Source organism: Microtus pennsylvanicus, chromosome 10 (genome assembly GCF_037038515.1).
Source record: "Microtus pennsylvanicus isolate mMicPen1 chromosome 10, mMicPen1.hap1, whole genome shotgun sequence".
NCBI lineage: Eukaryota > Metazoa > Chordata > Mammalia > Rodentia > Cricetidae > Microtus > Microtus pennsylvanicus.
This window is the reverse complement of record NC_134588.1, coordinates 100,333,051-100,357,645: the sequence shown is the minus strand read 5'-3', so window position 1 is coordinate 100,357,645 and position 24,595 is coordinate 100,333,051. Positions and strand designations below refer to the sequence as shown.

Below are 24,595 nucleotides of genomic sequence, written 5' to 3'. Positions count from 1 at the left end.
CAAGGCAAGGCACTTTATCATCCAACCTACCTCATTTACACCCTTTTCTTTTGAAGAGACCCTCTGAAGTTTATAGTATGAACCTATGTTTACAATAAGGGGTTTTCCTCCCTCATTTTTTATTTTGTTAGTTAAAATGGTTATACAGGAAACACGTGCTGTAGAGAAAACCCAACGAAATCTTGGATCTGGGTAAAAACCATGAGGAATGAAGAATTTCTTTGGAATGAAAAATAGCATTTGTTTTTAAAGTCCCCCACTGCATGGCGTTTTCCTTTTTGTATCATTTGCTGCAGAACTCTGAACAGGATTCATCCTTAAGAGTTGAGGCTTAAGAGATCTGCCAAGATTCACGTTCAGAGGATTTCTGACTTTGAAATAGAACGCAAACGCCTGTGGTCCGGATTTCCACCTAGGGCAAACCCAAAGGCAATGACGACGATTCGGTGGCAGCACTTGTTCTCAGGAAGGGGAACTCGCTCAAGATGTGAGGAAGAGCTTGTTTGTAACTAAGATGACAGCACCTGAAGCTAGGCTGCACATGAAAGGCGTGCTCATGAACCCACTCACAAGTAATTAGGGTTGTTAGAAAAACCATTACTAACAGCACTGCGAGGTGGTGGCGGTGGTTAACGAACTGCTCTGAACGCTCAACCTGAGAGGAAGGGAACAGACAATCAAAAGTGGCAACAGCAGGGAGAGAGGGGGAAAGTTTGGGGCTCGGGCCTGGATCCCTGTGCCCGCCGACTCGATTTCCACTCGGACCGAGCCGAGGAGAGAGCGCCATCCCCTCGCTCTCGGGGTTACACACGACCCGGGCGCGGCTTCACAGCCCGGGACGCTTCGGCTCGGCGGTAGTGTGAGCTTCATCTTCTCCACAGACCGCCCGCCCGGGACTCCCCGCGGGAGGGCGCGGGCCGGAGCACGACGCGGAGCCTGGGCGCCCGAGATAAGCCGGGTGGGGACTCCGAACGCTCACGAGCGGGCGGGCCGGACGCGCCACGGGGCCTGGCCAATCGGCAGAGCCGGCGATGATTCAAAAGGTCGAGGGACCAATAGGAGCCCAGAGAGGCCGCGCTAGGGGCGGGACCTCGGGGGCGCGAGAGCGCGGCCGAGTGGTGTCGCGCTCGGAACCGCCGCGGGCTGCTGCGTGAGTGTCCCGGAGTGGTGGCTGGAGTTCCCGCCGGAGCGCGGCCAGGTGAGCGGCGGCGCGGGTCCCCGCCGCGTGTGGAGGGAGGGTCTCCCGGGCGGCCCGCAAGGCTGGAACGGCGCGGGCTGGTAGCAGAGCGTGGGTTTCGAATTGCGCACCCCCCCTCGGACGCGCGCGTTGGGAACTCCGGACGGCCCTGGGGCCGTGCTCGCCGCGGCGTCCGGGCTCTCGGAGGGCGGGCGACCTTCGGGGAGGAGCTAACTGCCGCCGGGAGGCGAAGCCCCAACTCCCGAAACGCCGTCCCGCCTTTCCCAGGCCTCGTGAGTGCTTCTGCGTGCTGACAGCCGCCCTCGCGCCGCCCGCGGCTTCGAGGGCCACTTAGTGCGCACTCGGGCGTCGAGGGCCTGCTCCAGGCCGCGTCGGCGACGACGGACGGGCTGGCGGCGAGTCACCCAGCCGTTGTCCCCGCTGGGGGTCGGTCACCTGCTGTGCGAGGGCCGGAGCCCAGGTGCACAAGCACGTGTAGATCTGGGGCTGCAGAGAAGCGCGAAATGGGGGACCTAATCCAGAGAGTGGGACGATTAGTTCAGTTTAGTTCCTGAGCGTTGCCCGGGGAGGAGGGCGCGATTGAGTTGGAGTAAACGATAAATGTACCTTTGGGTTTTAAGGGGGAAAAGCCGCTCTGGGTGGTTCTGTAGGGGCATAGACGCTGCGAGCCGGTTCCTGTTTGCATTTTGCCCAGCAGGCCTCACTGGCTCAGCTGTTAAAGGGAGGAAGCTGGCAGACATCATTTGCGCTTTCTTTCTCTGCCGCATTCAGTGAATTTGGAAAAGTGGGGAAATGATTCAAGACCCTTGTAACGCCCTGAGAGCAAAGTAGCAGAAAGAAATCTGTCACATTGATACATAGTAATATATTGTATGTGCGAGTTCAGTGCCAAATGACACTCAAGTTAGCAAGAATCTGGCCGAACAGGAAAACTCCCGAGGATCCCCGTATTTCTGCCGTGTAGGGTTGAGGGTACTGTGTTGAGTAAACAGCCTTTCTTAGCTGACTTGACTGAATCACCCTTTTATTTTATTTATTTATTCTTTTTTTGACTTTCGAGACAGGGTGTCTCTGTAGTTTTTGGTGCCTGTCCTGGAACTAGCTCTTGTAGACCAGGTTGGCCTCGAACTCACAAAGATTCTGCCTCTGCCTCCCGAGTGCTGGGATTAAAGGCGTGCGCCACCACCGCCCGGCCTGAATCACCCTTTTAAGGGAAGCCTGTCCGCGTATCTTAACTTGTTACTTGGGTGCATAAGGACACGCACAAGTGTCTGGAGCCCCCTGTCCGTTCTCTCCTGCACAGTATAATTCTCTCCCGCAGTGCAATAGTACATAGCTTCCACGGGCTGTGTATGGATCTCGGGCAAAGAGGCGTGCACATCATGTTGCCGGTCGCATCCTTTATTGTCTCTTGAGGCTGGGTTCTTCACCTCCCATGAGATAGCTAGTGTTGAGGCATCTGTACTGGCCTGACCTTGTGGGGTATAGCTGTAGCCACTCAAGAGCACCACCTGTGCCCATCCCTTTTAAAAGGACCCTGCCCGCCTCCCATCCCCCTCTTTCTCTGTCTCTTCTCCTCTTCTGCCACTCTTATCCGCAGAGGTCTCCCCACTCCCCTCCCCCTTTCCATTCACTTTCCCCCAGTAAAGAGCCCCTCCATCTGAGCTCTGTCCCATGGCGTCTTTCTCTCGCTGCTTTTTTTTTTTTTCCAAATTACAACAGATATCACCATCAAGTCTCAGTTCTTTTATTTGTTTGTTTTGAGACAAGATCTCTGGCTGTCTTGGAGCCCACTGTAGACTAGGCAAGACCTCTGCCTCTTGAATGCTGGGATTAAAGTCACTAGGCCCAGCCACGGCTCAGTTAATAACTCTTTCCCTCCCGCTTTTCCTGAGGATCAAATTTCAGACTCTCACATTATAGGCACTTTTGAAAAATTAAGGCTCAGATATCTACAGGGTGCTTTGATTTCTGTATCCCAGGGATTATACTTAATAAGTAGTAGTTTTTTTTCTTTGACATTGATGTGTGTTCATTGTTGCTTAGATGTAATTAATACGGTGCCTGACGGGTGCAATAGAGAAATGATGAGTCTAGGGCCGTACCATCCTAAGCCTCTCAGATTGTATCTGATCTCAGAAGCCAAGTAGGATTGGGCCTGGATGGTCCAGGGGATGGGAGAAATGACAATGAATGAATGAATGCTTCAGATGATCCAGGATGAATCTGTTCAAGGACCCTCTTAAAGATGCAGGTGGCCCAGAAGCCCAGATGTACTCATTTTAAGATTTTGAAGTGTTGTTTGAGACCGGAGTGGCATCTTCATGTAGAAAGACATTGTGACTTACTCAAACTTCGGATGACCAGTGTAGGAGACTCTCATGCTAGTAATTGGTTGGTTTGGGGCGGTCTGGGAAGGAAGAGGGGGCATCAGAGAAGGAAGCCCAGAACATTTCCTTCCTCTTTGTCCAGGGAGGCTTGGAACTAAGTGTCGAAATCGACAAAGCTTGATGTTGTCACCTTCCCTTTTCGTGCCCCTCCCCCTTGTGCAGAGGTGGGCCTTTGTCCTCCTGCCTCCCAAGGTTCCCGCAGGTCCTCTGCCTCCCAGCTTCATTCCCAGAGCTTCTGGGCTCTTTTCCCTTCCAAGTCCAATCACTCATTACCCCGGAGATGCTATCGCACACTTTAGGGAGACTGAGGCAGTCTGTAATGTGCCTCTAATCACCAGATAAGCACTTGAGTTTACTTTCATCTGCTGTCTGTCTAAACAAATAAAGCTTGTGAAGTTTTTTTCTCAGGTGATTAACAGTGAAGAAATGTATTTAGAAAGACTTTCTTGGGAGTGGTAGGTAATGCAACTTTCTCCTTAATTCCACAGTCTGCAAGAGTCCTTGCATAACCAGCTCCTCCTGGCAGGAGTGTGTGAAGAGTACTCGTCTTTAGGTGCTTGGGTGATATGTGGAGAACTGCTTAGCAGGTGACAGACATCTTTAGCTGAAGGAGTCTTCTGTCTCCTTGCTCCATCATTTTGGTATCAGGGGCACTGGCTAGAGGAGGCACTGGTTTTATCCTGTGAATCTGCTAGTCAGTGAGGAGAGAAACCTCCCCACCTTAGAGCTAGGAGCACAGCCATCTGATATTCTAAAAGGATGGCAAAACTGCCCCCTGTAAATGACAGTTCTTGAAGGTTGTAGTTTCTTGAAGTATATGTAAGGTTTCATGGCCCTGTTCTGAAACAGTGGCAAAGACTGTTACAACTGGAGTAGGTGTCAGCTGTAGGCTTGAGAGTGAACTTGGACGACGGCCAGGTACATGTTGGCCTGGGTGGGTGGTTGGCAGAGTTACTTGACATGCCCTTGGAATTTGACTCTGAGAATGCAAACTTTATGAAGTAACACTCAAATATGTTTTTTATTATGGATTTGCAATCCTTCCTGTTGGTGGGTTATAGTAATACTAACTGTATATTTTTAATTTTCCTAGTTTGCCTCATAGTTTGTTTTTCAGTAAGGTAGCTTGTAAAAAATGAAATTAAGTGCATTTTAAAGCTTTTTAAATATGACATGCAGATTTACAAATAAAAATAAGTATCTTTTTTGAGATGTGCTCTGTGGTTTGGTTACTATAGGTGAGTAGCATTTTGAGTAATACAAAAGATTTGATGCCTATTACAATTGTCAAAGTTAATTCTCAGTTCCACTTCCTGTACCCCAGTGGCTAAGTCATCTCCTACAAAGTGATCCAAATGAAATAAAATGAAGCTCAAATAATAATTTGTGTTGTCCTGCTAGAAATCTTGACCAGCTAACAGATCTACAAAGTTGTGTCTTAGGGAAAGACCTATTCCAAAAAACCAACAAACAAACAAACAAAAAACCAAAAAACAAAAAGTAAATTGACTGAATTTTTTCCTTCACAATTGTTCAGATTAATTTCAGAAAATGCCAAGTAGGAAGTTTGCCGAGGGTGAAGTGGTCAGAGGTCGATGGCCCGGGAGCTCCCTTTATTATGAAGTAGAAATTCTGAGCCATGACAGCAAAACCCAGCTGTACACTGTAAAATATAAAGATGGAACGGAGCTGGAACTGAAGGAGAGCGATGTCAAGGTGAGTGTACCTTAGGCTTGTGGCAGGGCTGAGGGCTAAAGGCACCCGTCAACCTCCGGCTTCTGGGTTCATGCTCTTCTTAGCTCAGGGATGCGGGAATGAAGTGTGGGTGCAGATCCTGGCATGCTCATACCATTTGAGTCTGGTCCTCCTGGGAGGTGTTTGCTGTGGGCCCCAGGTTTAGGATGTTTGTTAGCACTGTTTCCTGGAGTTGAGTGCTCAGAGTAACAGGGAAACAGGTGTGGGAGGGCAGCATACCTAAGGCCTGTGGATGATGCAGACAGTCACCAGAGAGGCACATGACTGGGTCAGTGGAGGGTCCACAGGAGGCAGACTTGGCTGATTTTGAAGTAGCTATGTACAGGGCTTGAGTTTCTACTCTTTTTGATTTTAAGACTGTGTATTTTATCACTGTGTAGCCCTGGCTGTCCTGGAACTTGCTCTTTTTTTTTTTTTTTTTTTTTTTGAGACAGGGTTTCTCTGAGTAGCTTTGGAGTTTGTCGGTACCCCAAGCTAGCCTGGATACCCCACTCACCACCCCCACCCGCCTCTGCCTCCCAAGTCCTGGGATTAAAAGGTGTGTGCTTGCCACCACCCTGCAGAACTTCCTTCGTAAACCAGACTGGCCTTGAACTCAGAGATCCTACTGCCTCTGCCTCAAATTGCTGAGATAAAAAGTGTGTGCCACCACCTCTTGGCAGGGCTTGAGTTCTTTCCTCAACACTGGTGATTTAATTAGAGTTGTTTTCTAGGTTTGAGGCCCCTTCCCAGCCTATCTGTTGAGGGCCTGTATTTTAAAATGTTGACCCATGGCATACAAATACATACATTAAATGCATAACAATTAATCTCTAGGAAAATATCTTAAAACTGCAGAGTTTTAGTTGTATTCAACAGGCATGAGCTTACTTAATCAAAATGCTCTGTCTTTAGAACTTCACAGTTTTGGATCTGGCTGGTGGTGGTGCGTGCTTTTAACCTTTAATTCCAGCACTCAGGAGGCAGAAGTAGTGGGATTTCTGAGTTCAGGGCCAGCCTGGTCCACAGAGCGAGTTGCAGGACAGCCAGGGCTACACAGAGAAACCCTGTCTCAAAAAAGAAAACAAAACAAAAAAGAACTTTACAGTTTTGGACCTTGTGACCTGTCAGTAACTAATAGTTAGGACCCATGGTCTGTGGATCACACCCTGTGTTTTAGGCTTCATGGCTCATGGGATTTCTGAAGCTTAGGCAACTCCAGGTCATATGGCATTGACTTCTCTTTTATGGTGTTAGCAATCATTTAAGACATGTAAATGCCGTCCTTATCTGAGGGCCACATACACTAGACAGTACCTGGACAGAGGCCCAGGGGTTTGCCTTGCCCAGGTCCATATTTCTAGAAATGAGGAAGGAGTGATTTTCAGTGGATCAGAGCAGAAGCTGAGCCAAGGGAATCAAATGTGGGCTTTGTTAAGAACTCATGTGGGTTTCAGAGAGACTCTGTAGGGCTGATTATTTTTTGAAAAATTGGTTCTATGCTAGTTATGTCCAACCATGTTGGTTTTAGTCATTATCAGTTACACGCCTTTTTTTTTTGTTTTTTTTGTTTGTTTGTTTGTTTTTTGTTTTTCGAGACAGGGTTTCTCTGTAGCTTTTGGTTCCTGTCCTGGAACTAGCTCTTGTAGATCAGGCTGGCCTCGAACTCCCAGAGATCCGACTGCCTCTGCCTCCTGAGTGCTGGGATTAAAGGCGTGCGCCACCACCGCCCGGCTACGCCTTTCTTAAGTTACTGGGAATATATACAACTAGTGGGTAGACACTGACTCCAGAGAAATACCTTCCAAGTTGGTGGAGGAGGGAAAGAACCGTTTCTTTCCTAGGAGTTGGGATCATTGCAGCAATCCCACTGGTCCTGTGTGATGATGGATGGTGGCAGGTAGTGGCCCTTACTGACCTCTTCTAGCTCTACTCTGACACTGGATGGTAGTGTTCTGAAAACATCTGTTGCTTCTTTCTTTCTAGCCTTTAAAATCCTTTAAGCAAAGGAAAAGTGGCTCAACTTCCAGCTCTCCTTCAAGACGCCGCCGCAGCCGCTCAAGGTCACGCTCCCGATCCCCTGGCAGGGCACCAAAAGGTTCCAGAAGATCTGCCTCTGCTTCCCATCAGGCTGACATTAAGGAAAAGGAACCTCGGAGGGAAATATTGCAAGTTAAATTGACTCCGCTTGTATTGGTACTTGTTTCATTTGTAACTACCGTGACTTCCCTGTTATAAATGCTTATTCAGATTATTTGCACTTTGGTTGTTGAAATAACAAATATAAGTGTTTGATAAAGTAGTATAGTTCTTTTGAATATCTAAGAAAAATGCCCTTTTTTTCAATTTGGTTTTTTGTTTTCAGTGTATGTATGTGTACATATTGCAGTGTGTGTATGGGCACACATGTGGAAGTTGTGTAGTCAGTTCTCTCCTTCCATCCTTATGTGAGATAAGTCACACTGAGATCACTGAGCTTGAAGGCAAGCATTTCTACCCATTGAGCTATCTTAGCAGCTTCAAAATGTTGCTAGGAGTGCTATTTGTATGTAATTTTTAAAGGATGTTTCCATCAACACAGACATAGCTTGTAGGCTATAAAATGATAACTGTGTCTTAGAGACATTATCGCTCTCCTAATTGGCCTCCTTATGCTTGATCACTTTTCATATTTAAAAATGGTCAGGTAGACATGCAGAACAGAGGCTTGTTGCTAGATTGGGTGAGAACATTTCTTCCAGTGTCATACTGGACTTTTACTCTGAGGATTATAACAGTCCTCCAACCTCCATGACTGTCAAAGATTTTTTTTAACCTCCATTTTTTTTTTTTACTGCATTTTGCTTACTATAGCGGGCTTTGTCTTTCTGCACAGTGCTGTTAAACTTCCATCTTTCTACCGTGCTCTTCTGTTGACACAGCTCCAGATTGTCTTTGCCCCTCACCATTAGAGCCCTAGCCTACTGGATGGTTTGTGTGCCGGTTCGCCTTCAGGCTGCCTCGGCTTTGGACATCTTGTTAGGACCGCTCCTTTCCACTCCTGCTTGTGCTATTTCTGAATAGTTGACCTCAGTGTTGAGTGTCCTGTCATCATATATCTATCCATTTGATAGAAGGCATTGGCATGTAGTTAGCATGGTTTAGAGTTGGCTGACTGGCTGTGTTCCATCTTTGGTTAGTAGAGATTATTCAGAACTTGAGATACTGCACATAGCTTTTAGGTGTGTCATTTGCTAACAAGTGGCTCATTGACACTTGGGTAAGCTTAAGTGTATGGCGAATGCTCTGTTGCTTGGTAAGACATGGAGCTAGAAACCACTACGGTGCTAATGCTGTCATTTGTCAGCTGGTCTTTGTCACACAAGGATATGCTTGGATTTTAGTTTTCTTCTTGACTCAGTAGTGCTTTAGTTAACAGTTTACAGAGGAGTGAAAATGCTGCAACCGTTATTTTAACAAGCCCTAGTAAGCTAAATTGCTTCTATTTTCTCTGTAAGACAGACATGTAGGAAGGAGAAAATTAAAGGTAAATGTCAGGTAGCATGAACTTCAGGTACCCACTCTTCCCGTTGTTGATTGTTATTGGGTCACTGAATGTTTTTTCTTCATTTTTTTTTTCTAGCTTAAGAATGAATTTGCCAATTTCGACTTACCTGCCTTTCATAGAAAAGTTACAGCATCTCACAGTGACATGGGAGCATTAGTATGAGAGTGTTTGAAAGATGGAAAAGTTTGCTCTGAAACCTGACATGGTGCTGCACAGCTGTAATCCCAATACTCAGGCAGGATGGTGAGGCTGGAGGATTGCCACAAGTTTGAGGCCAGCCCTAGCTACATAGTGAGTCTAAGGCTAGCTGGTTACATTATGAGGCTCCTTATCAAAAGACTAGCACACAGTTTATCCTGTAAGAGCTGACCTTTGAAAACCAGGAGGTCTAGCTGATTTTGTCTCGTCTTTTAGCTTGTCTCTGCTTCATGTCCAGCAGTAACTTGTTATCATTGTGATCCTTTTAGTAGTAACTTGTTATTGTAGTAACTTGTTATCATTGTGATCCTTTTAGTCAGTTACAGTTCTGATTATGATGTTTTCATGTCCCATTTAGAAGCCGTTTGGAAACAGCATCAATATATACAATGGGGAGCCCGAACACATGGAGAGAAATGACATATCTCTTAAAAACAAGCAGGTAGCAAAGTACTCTTTCATCTGGGGCGCTCTTTCTTTTCCCTTCACACTCACTCTGGAATTGTTGTATTTTATTTGTTATACTCTGTCCTTAAGGCTGCATGCAGTTTAATACATTTATTCTTATACATTCACAGCTGTATAGAGATGCTGAGTTAGGAGCATTTGCATTAATTGTAAACTATAGGTATTTAATACTTTTTTTATTCAAACTAGGAAAGAGTTATTTTGTCACCAGAAAGCAGTTTCATGGCTACACAGTACAGCCTTCGTCCGAGAAGAGAAGAGGTCAAAGTCAAAGAAATAGAGTTCAAGGAACAAAAGCTTGTTACCAAAGGACCTGTACCTTTGGAAACCTTTCAAGTGACCACTCCCCAGAGGAAGGACTTAGAGTTTGGAGGAGCACGTGGTAGGTGTTAAAAACCCACTAGGGAGGAGAAAGGGTGGGCAGAGTTGTTCTCATGTGCGCAGGAAAGGTCTCTGTGCAGCAAGGAGAGGATGAGGAGATTTTTGTCCTAGGAAGGGTAGTGGTGGTCCTGTAGGCTCTGTTAGTGATGAGGGGAGATGGCAGAGCCTGGCTTGCATTCATAGCAGGGTCAGGCTGCAGCATAAAACCTCCTGCTGCCCTTCCCACCTGCTGGGCAGTATGAATGAGCTGCTCAAGGAGCACAGTGCAGAGCCAGGGGTTAGTGAGCACGTGAAGCTGGCGCAAGCTCAGGCCCTCATCCAAACGGCCCGTAGTCTGCTTGACTTACCTGTTCTGCTTGTTGTAAGTTACAACCCTTGCTAGTGGTCTGTCACAGATGGTGTCCAGCATCACTCTAAATCTGTACATGTTGTGTGAATGTGACAATATGTTAAAGTTAGAAATTCGTGGATATAAAGTCTGTTAAGGTTACAGGGCTCATTTTCAGGCTTGACTCGTGTTTATAACCCAGCTGTGGGAGGCTGAGAAAAGAGGATCTGTAGAGTTCAAGACCAGCTTGAGCTACATAGTAAGTTCAAGGGTAATGTAGGCTATGTAAAAAGATCCCGTTTCCTCTTCTCATAAAGATCAGACTGACTCCCAAAGCCACAGGGAAACCCTGTCTCGAAAAACTTAAAAAAAAAAAAAAAAGATCAGACTGACTAATGTTTGGTGTCTGGATCTCAGCACTTGCCCTTTGGGTGGCTGGAGATGAAAATTTCAGAGTTAGCTCTCTCAGATGAGTTTGTGCTTTCCTCACTTGCCCAAGGTTGTGTGCCCATTGGAGGTGACAGATGGAGTTTAAAAATTACTATGTTTTATTACTCTTTTGTTTGGTGGGGGAGGGAGGGAAGGGAGAGAGCATGAGAGAGAATAAGCAAGCTAATTCTGCAGTGTTCATGTAGCATTTGGGATTAGTTCTCTCCTTCCGCCTGTAAATCCTGCAGTTTGAACTCCTTATGTACCTGCTTGAACCATTTCCTCAGCCTGAGATAAAGGAGAGGTGATTTTTTTTAAGATTTACTTTATATGCATGCATGTTTGTTATGTGCATCACATGTGTGCCTGATGGCCAGGGAGGTCACAGGAGAACAGATGTGAGTCACCATGTGGTTGCTAGGAACTGAGAGCAAATGCATTTAACTGTTAAGCCTTCTCTTCAGCCCCTAGATGGGTGAGATTTTGATGATGCCTTGTAGATTGGTTTTAAACAGTTAGCAGGCCTAGTGTTGCCCTACAAGTATAAGTAAATAAATAAATCCCACACGACTAACAATGAAATGGATTTGATTGAAATTTGACTGGACTGATTGTTCGCAGGTGCGGTTCTCATCATGTTCGGCCTGCCTGCCTGCCTCCTCCTGCTGCTGCTGCAGTGTAGGCAGAAGGACCCCAGCCTGCTGAGCTTCCCTCCTCCTCTGCCAACTCTGGATGAACTGTGGGAGACCAGAGTCTGTGGCATCTACCTCCTCTGGTTTTTTGTTCAAGCTCTCTTTTACCTTCTCCCAATTGGGAAGGTAAGGTTTTGGGGTTTATAATTTTCTTGCTTTTCTCTCTCAGTCTCTGTCTCTCTTTTTGAGACATGGTTCTTGTCGTGTAGTCTTGGTTGATCTGGAACTCACCACATAGACCAGGCTGGCCTTGAACTCACAGAGATCTGTCTGCCTCTGTTTCCCCAGTGCTGGGATTAAAGGTGTGTTCCATCCTGGCTGAAGGTAAGGTTTGGCTGAAGGGGCATGGTATTGTGAAACTTGTCTGACTTCTTTGTTATTGCTTATATTTATAGCAGTTTCAAAGATAGAAGCTATCAGTCATATACTTCTGTACCCTATATCTTCATTTTTTAAGCATAAATTTAAAACTGATTTATATTTATGTTTCTTTTTTAATGTCCTGTATTTTCTTGTTTTTTTCAATAAAATACCTAACAAAAAAATTTTTTTTCTGTGGCTTATGGTTTGGGGTAACATCTATAATTAAGAACTAATGGTGGCAAGAGAGTCCAGCTAGTCATTGCATCATAGTTTTGGAGCAGAGACAATGAATAATTATACTCAGCTTTCTTTCCCTTTTTCTTTCTTTTTTTAAACTTATTTTGTGTATGGGGGTGTTTTGCCTGCATGTGCATATGTACACTGTATGTGTGCAGTGCTCTTAGAGGCTGGAAGAGGGCATCAGATCCCCTAGGACTGGAGTTGTAGATGGTTGTGAGCCAACATCCTGTGAGTGCTGGGAATCATCCTCTGAGTCATGGGTCCACTGGAAGAGCAGTCTGTTCCAGCTCCTCTTCTCCTCTTTCACTTGGGTGGTGCTGGGTCTTCACACCTTCACCCAGTCTAAAAACTTCCTCATGACTGCTTAGAGGTTTGCTCTGAGGTTATTCTTGATCTTGTCAAGTTGATAGTCTTTCTCTCACACCCTCCAGTTCCAACAGGAAAGAGTAAGCTATTGATGGCTCTTGGTAGAGGCGGCTGGGGAAAAGAGCACTTCCTCAGTGTGTTCATTTCAGGTACAACTTCTTAAATTATTGTCTTCTGAGCTCCATGAATTCAAAAAAAGAAACAATACAGATTGAAGTTTGTTTTCAATTTTCTAAAGAACACTGAGTCCTTTTCAGACTCTCATAGTATCTTTTAAACTCCCCCCCATCACTGAGTAGCCTTCTTTCAGTTGTTAGAGATATGTTCAAAGAACACGAGCCACCCTAAACAGTACATAGTTTATTTCAGATCTTATTCTTAGGAGACTGCAGCTTTGCCAGCTGGAAGGGAAGTTCTGTTAGGGTGGAGCTGCGGACTCAGTGCTGTACAGTCTCATTGTAACTGGCTGCCCTAGGCGTCTGATGATGGAACTACACTCGTTCTTACAGTAGGGCTCTGTTCAGATTCAGATTAATTTATCATGAGGCTTATCTAAACTAGTTGACATTTATTTGGAAAATTAGTTTTTGTGGTTAAAAATCATGTGTGCACACAAACCAAAGTGATAGAGATAGATAGATAGATACATACATAGTGTTGAAACCTGTATCTGTATTGTCAGACTAAAGCCCAACAAGACAGCTGCAACTGAGAAGGATGGCTTGGGGTTTTGCCAATCCTGTGATCTCAGGTTTTACATTTCTATCCTGGGTTCCCTTTCCACAGCAAATGAACAGGTGCTGGCAGATGATACTATCTTAGTGTGTGACGGTTTAAAGTGAACGACTACATTTTGGAGGAGCTACTTGAGGGTGTATGGCTGCCCTTTTACTCAGCAGCATTCCCACCCTCTCAGGGTCATCACTGTGCAGTGGATTCGCCATGGTGATTCCCACTTGGGAAGCTTGCTCGCAGTCTCCTGCTGGAGATAACGCTCAGCATAGTAGAGGAGTGTGTACGTGGTGTTGGCAGCACACACTGGACTGAAAAGGTTTTTCCTCTTCATGTTAAACTATTGTTTACATATATGCTCATTTTCCCGCATGTGAAAAAGCATGCACATGGACCTTGACTCTCCGCAGCTTCCCTTTTGAATGACTGAACTGGAAGTTCATTGAGTCGTAGAGACCGTGGGTCTTACTAGCGTCTCTGTGTTTTTTTTTTTATTGTTTTTATTATCTATTTTTGAAGAGAGCCTCACAGATGTGAGACTGTTTTGTTAGTAATTGGGAACCCAGTGGAGATTTCTGAGCATACTAGATTTGTGCTCTGTGTGGGACGGTTTGGTGAGGTGGTTATGGCAGTATCTTGGTGCGCTGAGAAATTACTAACCACGTATGTTTTAAGGGAACTCTGACCGTGAGGTTGCCTCATCAAAGGGCTTGCCATTGCACACTGCTGTACTTCCTACCATGAGGTACTTTTTTCTTTTTCAAGATTTTATTTATTATGTATACAGTGTACACCTGCAGGCCAGAAGAGGGCACCAGATCTCATAGATGGTTGTGAGCCACCATGTGGTTGCTGGGTCTTGAACTCAGGACCTCTGGAAGAGCAGTCACTGTTCTTAACCTCTGAGCCATCTCTCCAGCCCCTCATGGGGTACTTTCTTGCGGAGATCACGTACTTAAATGTGTAGTGTGTAAGAAAGGTGATAATGTGCTTTAATTTTTAAATTAAAATTTAATATTTTTTTTCCTTTTAAGGTTGTAGAAGGAACACCTCTTGTTGATGGAAGAAGACTCAAGTATAGAATAAATGGTGATTTTTTTTTCTTAAATATTTAATGATCTCACAGTTTTAAACTGTTGGCACTGATTCATTGGGATATTGAACAGTAGATTGTCTTTTTGAAGTCTGAAGAACTTGTGGATAAATAACGTATTCTAGTAGTTAATAAGAGAGATGCTGTGCAGACCAAACACTTAATCCTAGTGTCTAGCTCTCTGTTCCTTTGTTTGAGATGGGGCCTTGGTATGTCACACAGGCTAGCCTGGAATTCATTTTGTAGTACAGGCTAGCTCTCGTGCTTCAACCTCCTGAGTACTGGCATTACAAGTGTGTGCTGCTAGCCTGGTTAGTTCTGTTTCTTTTCTTCTTTAAAGATTTATTTTTGTTCTATGTGTGTGAGTGTTTGCCTACATGTGTGAATGTGTGTACACCGTGTCTGTGCCTGGTGCCTACCAGAGTAGAAAAGGGTTTTGGATCCTCTGGAACTGGAGTTTCTAATCATTTTGAGCAGCGATGTGGGTGCTGGGAAACCACTGGTTTCCTAGGTTGAGAAGAGCAGCCATTACTCGCCTCTTTACTTTTTAATTATTTAAATAGTTATTTTTGTTGGTGTGTGTGAGTGTGTATGCATGTGTGCATGTGCCTGATTGTATGTATATGCACTTAGTGAGGGTTTCTACTGTTGTGAAGAGACACCATGACCACAGCAACTCTTAAAAAGGAAAAACATTTAATTGGAACTTGCTTATAGTTTCAGTGGTTTAGTCCATTATCATTATGATGGAAATCAAGGGAACATGCAGGCAGACGTGGTGTTGGAGAGGTAGTTCTACATCTTGATCCAAAGGCAACAAGAAGTGAACTGTGTTCCACACTGGGTGTAACATGAACATATGAAACCACAAAGCCCACCCCCATAGTGACACACTTCCTCCAACAAGGCCACATCTTCTAATAGTGCCCCTCCTTATAGGCCAAGCATTCAAACACATGAGTCTATGGGGCCCGTATTTACTCAAACCACCACATGCACCATGTATGTGGGAGTTGTTAGAGGTTATAAGTGTTGGGCTCCTGTATATATAGGTGGTTGTCAGCCACTATGTTGTGCTGGGAACAGAACTTGGATCCTCTGAAAGAACAGGTATGTGCTCTTAACCACTGAGCCATCTCTCCAGTGCCTAGCACATACTTTTAACCATAGAGAGATCTCTCCAGCTTTTCTTTTTTTCCTTTTCGTTCTTTTTTGTTCTGAGACAGGAATTCACTCTCTAGACTAGGCTGGCCTCAAACTCAGATCCACCTGCCTTTACCTCTCAAGTGCTGGGATTAAAGGCATGTGCCACCACTGCTTTTAATTTTCTTAATATCACTATTTTCTTAATAACACATCTGCTGGGTGGTAGTGGTGTACACCTTTAATTCCAGCAATTGGGAGGCAAAGGCAGGTGGATCTCTGAGTTTGAGGTCAGCCTGGGACATAAAGCCAGTACCAGGACAGTCTGGATTGTTGTACAGAGGAACCCCACCTTGAAAAAAACAAACCAACAACAACAAAAATAGCACTTATGATCATTCAAAGTATTTGTCTAGGATTTTACCACCCTGAGCATTGTTTGAGGTTCTAGAAAGCTGCCTCTGGTGAGGTGTCCGAGTCAACCCACCCAGAAGCCACTCTTGTACTGGGTTGCTTGGTGCCAGCTGACTGGCCTCTGGGCTGTCTCTTTGTGTACACTCTGTCAACCCTTTGCCTGAAAGCTGCATCTTATGCTTTTTACACCATGAAGCTGTAATTATTATTGCTTCTTAATTAAGAGGAAGCTGTAAGGAAGGTGGAGAAATTCACTGTTAATTGAAAAAGTAAGGAGAAAGCTTTGGGTCCATTCTTGCCTGCTTTTATTTTCTGATTGTTATCTCTTCCCACATCATATCTTCTGTTTACTGGATTTTTCCTAGTAGGATGTAGCTTTGTGGGCTAGGTTGTGTTTACTATACACTTGACACTAGCATGATGGGCACTCACCGGTGCATTTGTGTTGAGTGGGGAGGAACAACGTGGAGCATGCCTAACGGACAGATGCTGACACTAACTATGGTCTAGGTGTCTCCATGGTCAGCATATGTGCTAGGGACTCAGTACAACTTTACCCTCTGAAGACTGATAAAGTGCCACTAATGTGATTCTAAGAAATCTGTGTGGTTGTTATATCATTAAGTGATTTTCTATTTTACTAGATCGGGTAGAGTGATTTTGTTTTCGTTTAGAATTCTATGACAAATGCTCCTCAGTTTAGGACTGTGCTTACGTCTGTAAGTCCATCTTACCTGGTCATACCGTAAGTTGCAGATGTACTTCCTATTCCTAGCAGCACAGACCAGACCACTGTAGAGCATCTGCTGGTCACCTTTGTGATCATGCAGCTCACTGCATTGTCCAGCACCAGGAGAGAACATTTTATGTATGTTGCTAGCCAGGATCCAATTTGTGTATGCTCTGAATGTGTCTTTTTACTGTGCATGCTACAGTGGGAACTTCCTAAGTTCAACCATTGTAAGCGAGGAACAATCTGAATAAATCTTAATGTTTGGCTTCCTCCTTTTCTAGTTTTGGGTGGTGCTTGTTTTCTGGCTTGCCTAGCAGCACTCTTACCTAAAATCATCCTGCTGGATTCTAGAAGGGAAGCAGAAATATTTTCGGGGCTGCCTGCCTTTAAGTGCTAAGTTGCAAGCCATCCTAGCCAGCTCTGTGCTAGACTTTAGGCCATGTTTGCTGGTACTGGCCATCCTTTTTGTTCTTGCTCAACTCCTTGCTGGTGGAACCTGCCTCTTTGACATGCTCTGTCTCTTGCTCTCTGGGCAGAAGTGGGTTGTTTACTTTTGCTCTCAAGCCTCTTACTCTGGGTGTTTGGGTTTTCTGAGCCATGTTTTGTCTCCATTGAGGGTGTGTGGCCTGTTCAGAGGTCAAACACTGCTCCTGGGCACATGATCGTTTGTAAAAACTTCCCTCTTCTGTTTATTTTTGCTTCTAATATTACTTGATTTCTTTTTATGGGATTTTACCACTAAGAAAATTCCTAAGAAATTTTTGGGTGGTTAATTTGCGTGGGCTATCAAGTGAAAAACAACTATATTGACCACTTCATAACTTTAACGTTATTACTTGGAATAAACTTGGTATGTAGAAAACACAAGTTTAGATAGCAGATTTGTGATGACCCTCTTAACTACCAAAACTTAGAAATCTCATTAATCACCATGACTTTCCTGTATTTGACTTTTAATTGAAATATAATTTGATGACTTCATCTGGAACACATTGAAGATTGCACTGGAAGAACATTGCATATTTGCACATTTCTGACTATAATATGGGTAGTGAAGTTAAGACTTAAACATAAAAACACTGCATTGGCTGGTAGCTCCTTGTGCCCAGGAACCTAAAGTGTGTGTGTTGGGGAGGGTTGGGGGGTTGGGTGTTTTGAGCCCAAAAATTCAAGGCTAGTTTGGGCAACCTAGTGTGACATGTCTTGAAAAAAATAAATGTGAGCCCCAGGATGATGTTAATTAACTTCTCTCTCTCTTCTCTTTTTAAGGATTCTACTCTTTTGTCCTGACATCTGCTGTCGTGGGAGCATCTCTCTTCTGGGGCGTAGAACTGTGTTATGTGTACACTCACTTCCTTCAGTTTGCACTTGCAGCCACTGTGTTTTCAGTGGTCCTGAGTGTTTATCTCTATGCCCACTCTTTGAAGGCCCCTAGGGATGAGCTGTCACCTGCCAGTTCTGGTGAGCAGTCACAGCATGTGTTGGATGGGTGTGTCCAGAGCCTTGGCAGCCATGGCTGCGCTTGAGTAGATTGTTGTTCTTTTTCTAGCATAATTGTGGGAAATGAAGAGACATAAGAAAACAAGTGTAGAAAAAAAATGAAGGCAAAATTTAAATGTTTTTTCTTCTTACACTTTTCTATTTAGTGCTCATTGATTTTTAGTTATTAGATGGCTAAAATCCTAAGTTTTTATTTGTCCTCCCTCTCTCGCTCTCTCTCCCACCTCTCTCTCTACCTGTTTTTGGCAAGTAGTAAATTCCTTAAAAAGGCAACCCCCCCCCAAAAAAAACAGGCTGCACAGTGTTTGGTTCTGACCTAAGATATTATTTTTAAAAAGTTTCCAATGGACTGGATGTGGTAGTACATGCCTTTAGACCAAACACTTGGTAGGCAGAGGCAAGAGGATTTCTCTGAATTTGAGGCCAGCCTGATCTAAATAAAGTGCTCTGGCCAGCCAGAGTTATGTAGTGAGACCTTGTCTCAAAGAGGAAAAAGAAAAAGTTTTTCTATTTGCAAAAAAAAAAACCCAAAAAACAAAGCCCAGAGCTGGGTATGATGGCACATGCCTTTAATCCCAGCACTCGAGAGGCAGAGTCCGGTGGATCTATGTGAGTTTGAGGCCAGTCTGGTCTACAAAGCAAGTTACAGAAAAACCCTGTCTTGAAAACCCAAACCAAAACAAATCCCTCCAGTTTCTTAGAGTTGTGGGGAATCTGGTCACATGAGCCCTCAGGAGGCATGGTAGCCCTGACTCCCCAGTCCTGTCCCTTGCTTTCACCTCTGTAGTCTCTTGAGGGAGATTGGACCTGGTAATAGGGAGCAGTTGGATTTAAATACTTGTGACTGGGTAAACAAACACTTTTCCCTTCCCAGGAAATGTTGTCTATGATTTCTTCATTGGCCGTGAATTAAATCCACGAATTGGTGCTTTTGATCTCAAATACTTTTGTGAATTGCGTCCTGGATTGATTGGATGGGTATGTCTTTTATTTTCGTTTTATTTAAATTCAGTGGTATGACTTTATCTTGTCTTTAGAAGGAAATGTAGCAGTTTTAAAGAAGAATAATTACAGTTTTCCATCATTCCATCTTAACACAAAATATTTTCTTACTATAATTTTTTTACAGGTTGAAGATACCTTATTATGGGTTATTAAACATCACAGAATTTTTTTCATTTTTATTGCATATATCTAGGAGAGTGATAATGTAGAATTACCTATTTCCTTCCCCTTATTTAGACTCAGTTTCAGACTTGGAGAATTGCAGCAGAGCTGAGACTCTCCTGTATTTCCTTAGTTGGATCCTATACTAATGCCTGGCTCATCAAGGACAGGAGATCTGTTTGTACGGACATCCATGGCCCTTACTGGATTCCGTTAGGAGTTTATGACTGTTCCATTCTTTCTTCTTGTCTCCTCTAGTCTGTGCAGGTTCCTTAGTCCCCCATGACCAAATCACTGCTTTGAAGATATACTGATCAGTCATTTTTATTTATTTTATTTTATTGTTTTTAGAGGCAGGGTTTCTCTGTGTAGCTTTGGATATCCTGGAACTCATTTTGTAGACCGGGCTGTCCTTAAACTCACAGAGACCCATCTGCCTCTGCCTCCCAAGTGCTGGAATTAAAGACGTGCACCACTACTGCCCCACCTGATGAGTCATTCTTAAGACCATCTTTTAATTCAGATCGTTCCACTGTGTTCTCATGGTGAGAGTGGGGCTGCACATGTCGGCAAGAGGAGCACAGGTGTGATGTGCACTGGGCTTCTCAGCTGTGCTTGTCCCTGCGCGTGCCTTTGAGAATGGCTTCTTCCTGCCTCTTTTCCAGGTGCTTGTTAACTTGGTGATGCTTTTGGCGGAAATGAAAGTACAGGAACGTGGTGCCCCATCTTTGGCTATGGTCTTGGTTAACAGTTTCCAGCTCTTGTATGTAGTGGATGCCCTCTGGAACGAGGTAATTTGTTGACTTTATTTTTTTTCCAGTCCTAACAGTCCATGCTGGTTTGAAGTGATCTTTCTGCCTCAGTCTCCTGAGTTGGAATTATAGGAGTGCATTTCTGTGCCTGCACGAGATAGTTTTAAGAGCTGAGTTCTTGGATGCCATGAACTCAAGCAGCTTTTGGTCAGCACTTTGGTTTTTCTCTGGGGAGCTTGAGCTGCTTACATACAGAGTGAGGGTGGTATAGCCTGCCTCGGCCTTGTGTTGGTGATGCTGTAGTGGCTCAAGGGGCCTGCACATGGACACTGGTAGGTGTGTCAGTAGCTCTATTGAGATGTGGCTGTCTAAACACTTAACATTGATTTCTGTTAGCCTTGGGTGTATGTGCACATATACATGTGAGGGCCAGAGGACAACCTCAGTGTCACCCTTTGGCCTCTGTTTTGTAAAATGATTTGTGTTACTGGCCTGAAACTCAGCAAGTAGGCTAGACTGACTGAGCAGAGGCTTCAGGCTCCACCTTTCTCTGACTTCCCTGTGCTGGGATTACAAGTGCATGCCACCTCATTTTTAAAGTGAAGAGTACAGGGCTTGAAGTTGGGCCTCATGCCTACGCGACCCTCACTTTACCTAGCACTCTCCTCAGCTGCTGAAGGCAGGACGGCTTGGGGGAGTAAAGAAGGGAGAGACCTCGCCCTATAATTTCCTCAGCACCTGGCGGCTGCTGGGAACTTTTCAGTGCAGGTCCTTCCACGTTAGGAAACCGAGAGTGCTGTGTATACGCACCTGCCCTGGAGAGGACTGTCCTGTGAGCAGGGGTTAGAGTCTTAATTGGCTCCATGCTTGTTCCTCTCACTGACAACTCCTTCATTTTGTCTTTTGTCACAGTGTTTTCATTTGCCCTAATCCCTTGCTTTATCTTGTCTTGGACCCTCATAGCAGAGCTTAGGGCCCCAGAGCTGTATGCATAAGCATCATTTGACATCTAGGGTGTGAGCTGTAGGGCCTAGATTTGTGACCTCTGACTTTTTTACTCCATGAGAATCTGGGGTAGATGCCCTGAAAGTACTACTTGTTTCTTCAAGCCAGAACTCTATGATAGTTATTGTGTAGAGATGTGCTCATGAGTCTGACCTTCAGGCATCTTGGTCCAGAGACATCTGGTGCTCTTGCTGACAAACTGAGTATATATGAGTGTGAAACATTGTTTGCCATGCTGCCAGCCAGCTTACTGCTTCTGTGGACAATGTATAGGAGAGTTGAGATGATCCCGATGTGATTGTACTGCTTTTCCACACATACTTTTTGAACCCATTACTTCTTGCTCTGGGCACTGTGGCATGTACATTTGGCCGTGGAGAGTGTAAGTGGACAATCAGAGTGTGAGTGGCTTTCTAGAATACAGATGGTAGCATCTGAGAAGAACTGGCCAGGCGCAGGGGCAGAACCACTGCCTGGGGACGGGACTGAGGCTGCTGCAGGAAAGTGAGATCAGGGGGTCAAGGGCAAAGGCGGCAGAAGCCTGAGAGGGGTTGGGGTCTGTTATTGCAGTTTAGGGTGAGGAGGCGGCAAGATAGGTGAGACATGGTGACTTAGGCCAGAGCAGCTGAACTCCTGCCTTTTAACACTTTGATGTACCTTCACTTAACATGCTTGGTCATAAATTAGTACTTTAAATCCTTTAAACTCAAGGTGGCTTTTATTTCTTCCCATCTGTCATTTTAGGAAGCGTTGCTGACTACCATGGACATCATCCACGATGGCTTTGGCTTCATGTTGGCCTTTGGGGACTTAGTGTGGGTCCCATTCACCTACAGCCTTCAGGCCTTCTATCTGGTCAGCCATCCCTATGACTTGTCCTGGCCATTGGCTTCCGTCATCATTGCTCTGAAACGTGAGTGCTAGCTCTGTTCAGTCCAAGGCACTGTGTCTGCTGTTTCTGGTTGTTGTCTGTCACACTCCATTGTACTTGATCACAGCTTTGAAATAATTTATGATAAGTACTGAGAACATTCTGAAGTTTACAAAGAGGATCAAAGACACGCTAGCTCCACTAGTCCTCTCAGTAGCACACTTTACTTTTACGTTTAAGCAGTTGAAATAGATTGTATTGCTTAGGAAAAAAATTTTCTTTGCTTTCAAAAGCCTGCATTTTCTAGAGATCTTAAAAATGAAATTGGTCTTCATACAACTTTCAGTCTTACTATAGAAACAGTAATAGATCTGTGGCCTGAGGTGAGCACACATGTATGGCAGACGAAGTGGAAAGGGAGCCAGTTCTGGGGAATATCAGCTTGTACGTACTGGAGGATGTGGGATTTGAGGCTCAGTGGGTAAATAAGGATGGGAGACAGGCAGGGAGCCAAGTCAGCACAGGTAAGCGGTGGGCAGGACAGAGGGAGAGGCCCAGCTTGGCTGCTGTGAGGTCTACCAGTTCAGGTGGTTTTCCTTTAGTCCTTTGTGATCATTCAAAATCTCTACTAGAGGTGGACGGGAACATTAGCTTGAATATAGAAACTATATTTGTGAAATAGTTTTAGGGCACTTGAGTATCTGTGATGGAAGAGGAAATTCAAGCACCTGGTTAACATGAAGATTTAGTTTCTCCATTGATTAGTCCTGTCAGTGGCACTTGTGAGTTAATAAAAAGAGTTTGCGTCTTACAGAGACACTCAAGTGGAGATTTGGTATTTGTTATTCAGATCAAATAGTAGTGCCATGTCAGGGTCTGTTGAAATGTGAATAAATCTACCGGAGTGCTAGTATTTTACCGAGGAAGTAACTCTGTTGTGACTGCACATCTTGTAGACAGCAGACAAGTCAGTGTCCTCTGTTGCAGTCTCAGACCCTGTTCTTCATGGCTGGCCGGCTATGATGAGTGAGATTTCAGAAGAGTTCACTGGCATTTGGGGATTGGGTGTGTTTATTCAGTTGTTTTCAAGAAGTCAGACTATTTTTACTCTGGACATTTCTTTAGGGCTCAGAAACAAGTTTTTAAGAGAAATTGCAGATTTTAAATGCTGGATTACATCTAAATTACTAACAGGAAACTATTTTAAAATTTCAGTTTGTGGCTATATAATCTTCCGTTGTGCAAACTCTCAGAAAAATGCATTCCGGAAGAATCCCACTGATCCAAAGCTTGCACGTAAGGATTTCTTTAAATTTGTCTATTTGTATTTATAGATTTGTTATGTGTAGGTTTCTTTGCCTCAACATTTTAGAGGTCATTAAAGGAGGTTTTTGTTTTTCTATAGATTTAAAGACCATCCATACTTCCACGGGGAAGAGTCTGCTTGTTTCGGGATGGTGGGGCTTTGTTCGTCATCCCAATTACTTGGGTGATCTCATCATGGCTCTGGCCTGGTCCCTCCCATGTGGTAAGCATCTCAGTGCTAACTTGATCACCTTATGTCATTGGTTGGAGCATGTCTGGCTGCTGTGGTGGGATGAGAGTTCCTGCCTGCTTCAGGGTCTGTTTTCTTGGTGTCTATCAGTTGCTGTCTAGCTCCTGAGGGTATTGGGAATGTTTTGAGTTGGCTTTCCTAAGAAGACAGTATGGAACATTTAGTTTGTGATTTGGTATACCTTGATTCAGAAAACGAGTTCTTCTGGCATTTGAGGGAAACCAGGAAAAATCACGGGGATGGAAATAAATCCAGTGGCTGCTGTTGTCGCCTACAGGGTTTAACCACCTCCTGCCTTACTTCTATGTCATCTACTTCACCATGTTGCTCGTCCACCGCGAAGCCCGGGATGAGCACCAGTGTAAGAGGAAGTATGGCCTGGCCTGGGAGAAGTACTGCCAGCGCGTGCCCTACCGCATACTGCCCTATGTTTACTGACCTGCGCTCGGTGCCCCCGCAAGTCAGACGCCTCTCAGAGACCAGGAGGAAGTCCAGATGAACTAGCCGTTGTTGCACTGACAGGATCTCTAAGTGTTTTTCTGAGTCAGGACTATAGAGCCAAATAGTAGCTCTTTTAATATAGTTATATAGCAGTTAACGTAAGGGGAAGTACAGAGGTGGTAGAGTTTGCTTGTTAATAGGAAAGTTTTAATCCCTAAAAATCTGAAGTCTTATTTTTGTATTTTTCAATTTTTGTTTTTGCCATTTGGTTTTCTTAAGTGAAAACCCGTACTTAAAAGAAACATTGAGAATTGTCTCTATATGTCAGGCAAACCCCAGCCCAGTATTGGTGGTGTATATGAAGAGGAAGGAGATCATAACAGTGGCTTGACCTCAGCCTTTAAGAGTGCATTTGGAAATGTAAATACATAGCTTACTTATGTAATATATGGTGACTTGTGATTTTTTTTTCTGTACAGTTTTTGAATGTGAGATATCAGAAACTAAGTAGTTTTTTTTAAACAAAAACATTTTCAGTGTTTTAAATTAAGTTTTGTAAAGTATGTGAATTTAAAAGTGTAAAGCAATTAGAGTTCATTTAAAGTTTTTTCTTTATCCAAAGTTTGTGAATTTGGCTTTGCTACCTCAATTTGCAGGTGTTTGCCTTTATAAACTGTTGCAAATAGAAAAAAAAAGTACATTTTTGGAGTAACAGCACTATTTAAATATTTTTACATGCATTGGTGTTGGAAAAATTGCCATTTCAGGCTACTATTTTTATAAGTTTTTGACTTAAAAATTCAACAGTGTTTTTGCTACTGTTTAACTAATAGTTTGTACTATTTTGTATCCTTT

General features: G+C 44.3%; 1 protein-coding gene across 1 annotated transcript; it reads left to right on the top strand.

Annotated features, from left to right (window-relative positions):
* The first annotated feature begins 1,100 nt into the window (after window positions 1-1,100).
* On the top strand, window positions 1,101-24,255 carry Lbr (lamin B receptor). Its single transcript, XM_075989343.1, has 14 exons — window positions 1,101-1,198; window positions 5,126-5,304; window positions 7,309-7,518; window positions 9,426-9,509; window positions 9,725-9,917; window positions 11,295-11,491; window positions 14,101-14,155; window positions 17,719-17,910; window positions 18,824-18,927; window positions 19,782-19,907; window positions 21,618-21,786; window positions 22,960-23,040; window positions 23,150-23,272; window positions 23,577-24,255. The coding sequence occupies exons 2-14, from the start codon at window positions 5,140-5,142 to the stop codon at window positions 23,735-23,737; spliced, it is 1,860 nt and encodes a 619-aa protein (XP_075845458.1). The 5' UTR covers window positions 1,101-1,198; window positions 5,126-5,139; the 3' UTR covers window positions 23,738-24,255.
* Window positions 24,256-24,595: the final 340 nt, after the last annotated feature.

Coding starts and splice junctions, on each gene's coding strand:
- Lbr (XM_075989343.1), top strand. CDS start 5,140: ATGCCAAGTAGGAAGTTTGCCGAGGGTGAAGTGGTCAGAGGTCGATGG. Junction 7,519..9,425: donor AATTGACTCCGCTTGTATTG/GTACTTGTTTCA, acceptor TGTCCCATTTAG/AAGCCGTTTGGAAACAGCAT. Junction 23,041..23,149: donor CACTGATCCAAAGCTTGCAC/GTAAGGATTTCT, acceptor GTTTTTCTATAG/ATTTAAAGACCATCCATACT.